Below are 3,350 nucleotides of genomic sequence, written 5' to 3'. Positions count from 1 at the left end.
CACTTTTTTCAGTATAGCAATTTTATTGTAGGGAAGTGGCAGGAAAGGCAGCAGACAGGAAAGGGGAGGCAGCTGCCTGGGAGGGGGCCAATTCTAGCTCCTGGCTGGGACCACCTCAGTAGGAACAGAGGAAGGGAAGTCTTTTGGCACAGTGAGCTGTACGCCAGTTACCTCCTGAGCAGGCAGAACAAGAAGGAGCCATCAGCCTCCTGCCTACCCCTTCCTCTTCCCCCAGGAAGACTCCCCTCCCAACTCCTGCCTCCAGCCCCAAGCCTCAGTGGAGGGGAAAGACCCAGGAGGCCTCTCCCTGGAGTGCAAGGCTCCTTCCCTAGAGCTGCCTCCTTGGGCGCCCCCCAGAACTTCCCATCATTCATCCCCAGCCCATCTCACCTCGGGTACACAGGGCCACACATCTGCCACCACAGGTGTTGGGCTGGCCGGCAGCCCAGTACGCAAAATTCCAAGAGCTGCCATCAGCCCAGAGGAACCTTTTACAACGGCCCTAGGGAAGGTAGAAGGAGAAGTGGTAGACTGAGGAGGGGTAGAGGGAGGCAGAGAGACAGAACCAGTGTTGTCCTTGCTGGCTCTTCCTGCTGTCTGCAGGGCCATGGGCCCTTGACCACAGTGGACATTGTCCTAGTCAACTGCACCGTCATCGCATGCTGGGCATCCCAGTGACACAATCACCCTTAAGTTGACCCCATCCTAGAACTAAGAGGCCCACAATCTTGCCCAGTTCATGGAGATAGAGGCCGAGAGGAACCTGAACCCAGACCTCCTGATTCTAAGTCCTGGGCTCTTCCCCATGCCTGGGCAGGCCGTGGGTGCCTCGTCCAGGTGCGCTTCCTTTCCCAGCCGTTCAGAGGCTCATAGAGCAGAAATGCAGACACATCCACAGCAAGTTGGGCCCTGGCTGGGGTCAGCAGGTGTTGGCACTCCTCCTACCCTGCCCACGATCCTGCCTCCGATCCAGACTTGACCCTGGTTGAGCACCCTGACGGAGCACTGGAGTTGGTAATTAAAGCTGAAGTTGTGGATGGAGACGAGGTTGCCCCGGTAGCATCTCTGACAGACAAACTGCAAGACAGGGAAAAAGAGGGAGAATGCAGTGTCCTTCACACAGGAATACCCATGGCCAGAGCCTTGGGGTCTCTGAGTCTCCAAAATGTATGCTCTACCTCCCCACCACGACTATTTCAAAGATTGGTGAACAAAAGACAACATGGAAAAAAAGGGGGGGGATTTCAAATATACTGATACCAAAATAAAGTCGTGTACAAAATGCATCAAGTTTGCACATATCCCCCCATCTGACCCCAGCACCTCTGGAGGCCTCAGCCTCTACTGACACCCCAGAGCCCTCAAAATGGAAAAAAACTAGTGCCTCAGAAGCTGAAGACATGTCTCCTGCCCCCTCCCCTGCCCAGCCTCAGCCTCAGACCACTCACCTGAGCCTTATTAAACCGCTTGGCGCTCCTCACCAGGAGGTAGCGACACGTCTTGCATCCAGGGCTGCCTTCCAGTTTGACTATGTCTTCTTCCTTAGGGCACTGAAGGTCCTTGTCCACCACATCCAGGGCTGAGTCTGACTCCACAGCCTCCTCTTCCTCAGGATCATCTTCGCTTCCAGAGCCTCCTTCTACCTCCTCCTCCAGCGGCATCAGCTCCCCAACAGGGGCCTCCTCAGGTTCTGGTTCTAGTGTCTCCCCATCCTGAGGCAAGGCTTCATTTTCCAAGGGGCTGTTGACGTCGGGAGTTTCTGTCCCTGGCAGGGAGAAAGACCAAGTGTCCATCCTTCACCTCGGGCCCTGGTTCTTCCTCGGAACCATGGACAGCTCCTGCCCTGCCCCCGTGCCAGCCATTGTCCTCTCAACTCTGCCTGGAAAGAGAAATCTGCAACCGCGACTCTGGGAGGAGGACTCAGCCTCCCCCTTGAGGTCAAGGTGGTTAAGAGCAAGGGCTTAGAGTCAGGCCCTCTAGGTTCGATTCCTGGCTCCATTTACTGCTGGCGTTATTTCTTTGTGAAATTGATAAGCAATGCTACATACCTCGTGGAGATGCTCTAAGGAGTCAAGGAGATAAGGCATGCGACATTCTCAGTAAGCTCAAAGTAAAAGGAACTGTGCCCACCACTAGCATTACGTAGACTGGACAAAATAGGGACTGTCACAGTAGATCCAAGACTATAGTCATAACAGATGCCTGAACAGAGATTCTCAATTAGGGCATGATCAGGGAAGGGAGCGAGTACTTGCTTCAGACTCATCTACCATAGAACAAGACAAAACAGAGAAAGGAAGACTGATAGGCCAAGACTTACTCAGATGAAGAGTAGAAACGGCCCCAACCAGAAGAGTCAGAAATAGAGGGAGTTTCATCCTGGCTTTGTCCTGCAATGGAGAAACAAGTTTGTCATTGACACACGCATAGGAGCCAGACAATTAGGGAACCTTGGGAGGGAGGTGGAGAAAAAGAAGTCAAGAACAGAAGTCAAGATGGACCAGAGAAGCGAGTGCTGAGGGAGCCCAGGCTGGCTGCTCCAGGACACTGGGAACCTCTCTGAAAAGAACAAAGCAGACCATGAGGGACGGCTGGGGCTGGCTTTCCGGTGAGCCCAGAAGTGGAGAGAATATTATGTTTATTTATTTGTATTTAATGGATCCCCTCGGAGTCTACAACCAAGAAAGGATGGAGAAGCAATGGGCCTTGGCTTTCCTGGGAACCCACAGTATTTAGAAAATGTGTCCCTTCCCCGGAGCTCAGATGCCACACATGCCTCTCAGGGCATCACCCTCAGCCTCCCGCAAGCCAAAGAGAGAAGTCCCATCCCTGCTGGCACCCATGTAACCTGAAGGCCACTAGCAGTCCCTGACAGCCCTCCAGATGCCCTCAGCCCGAGCCAGGCACCTCTCAGGAGGTGGAACCGTCATGAGCGTTAGCGCCACCGGAAGGGAGGAGAGCACTCACCTGCCCAGAGTCTTCCCTCCCTCTGCTACACAGCGGCATTTTATAGAAGACCTTGAGGAAGTTCCCCTGGGGAAGGAGGGTTTGCTTCAGCCAGAGGGAGATGAGAGGACTGATTAAAAGACATTTCTCACTTCCTGGGGAGCCCACTCATTAGCTGCCAGGGTCTCTCCCCAAGTCCCTTTCAGGTATGTGGGGGCCCTTATGTCTCAGCTCTGGGATGAGAATTTCCACCCTGTACTGCTCTTCAGAATCTCCTAAGGAGATTTTCTAAAATCCGCAGTTTTCTTGCTTTCCTGGTGGAGGATGCAAATTGCCACAGACATTTGGGGAATGCGGCTTTCAGTATCTATTAGAAATAAAATGCACATTTGGTCATTTGATCC

At 53.4% G+C, this 3,350-nt stretch overlaps 1 protein-coding gene across 1 annotated transcript; it reads right to left on the bottom strand.

Moving 5' to 3' along the window:
- Nucleotides 1-2,389, bottom strand: Prg2 (proteoglycan 2, pro eosinophil major basic protein). Its single transcript, XM_027944505.2, has 5 exons — nt 2,321-2,389; nt 1,449-1,765; nt 946-1,077; nt 391-502; nt 1-174 (listed from the first exon to the last, which is right to left on the bottom strand). Exons 1-5 carry the CDS (start codon nt 2,376-2,378, stop codon nt 116-118), a joined length of 678 nt encoding a protein of 225 aa, XP_027800306.1. The 5' UTR covers nt 2,379-2,389; the 3' UTR covers nt 1-115.
- Between the last annotated feature and the right edge of the window lie 961 nt (nt 2,390-3,350).

The sequence above is a fragment of the Marmota flaviventris genome, chromosome 9 (genome assembly GCF_047511675.1).
Source record: "Marmota flaviventris isolate mMarFla1 chromosome 9, mMarFla1.hap1, whole genome shotgun sequence".
NCBI lineage: Eukaryota > Metazoa > Chordata > Mammalia > Rodentia > Sciuridae > Marmota > Marmota flaviventris.
The sequence above is the reverse complement of the archived record's forward strand: the minus strand, read 5'-3'. Positions and strand labels throughout refer to the sequence as shown.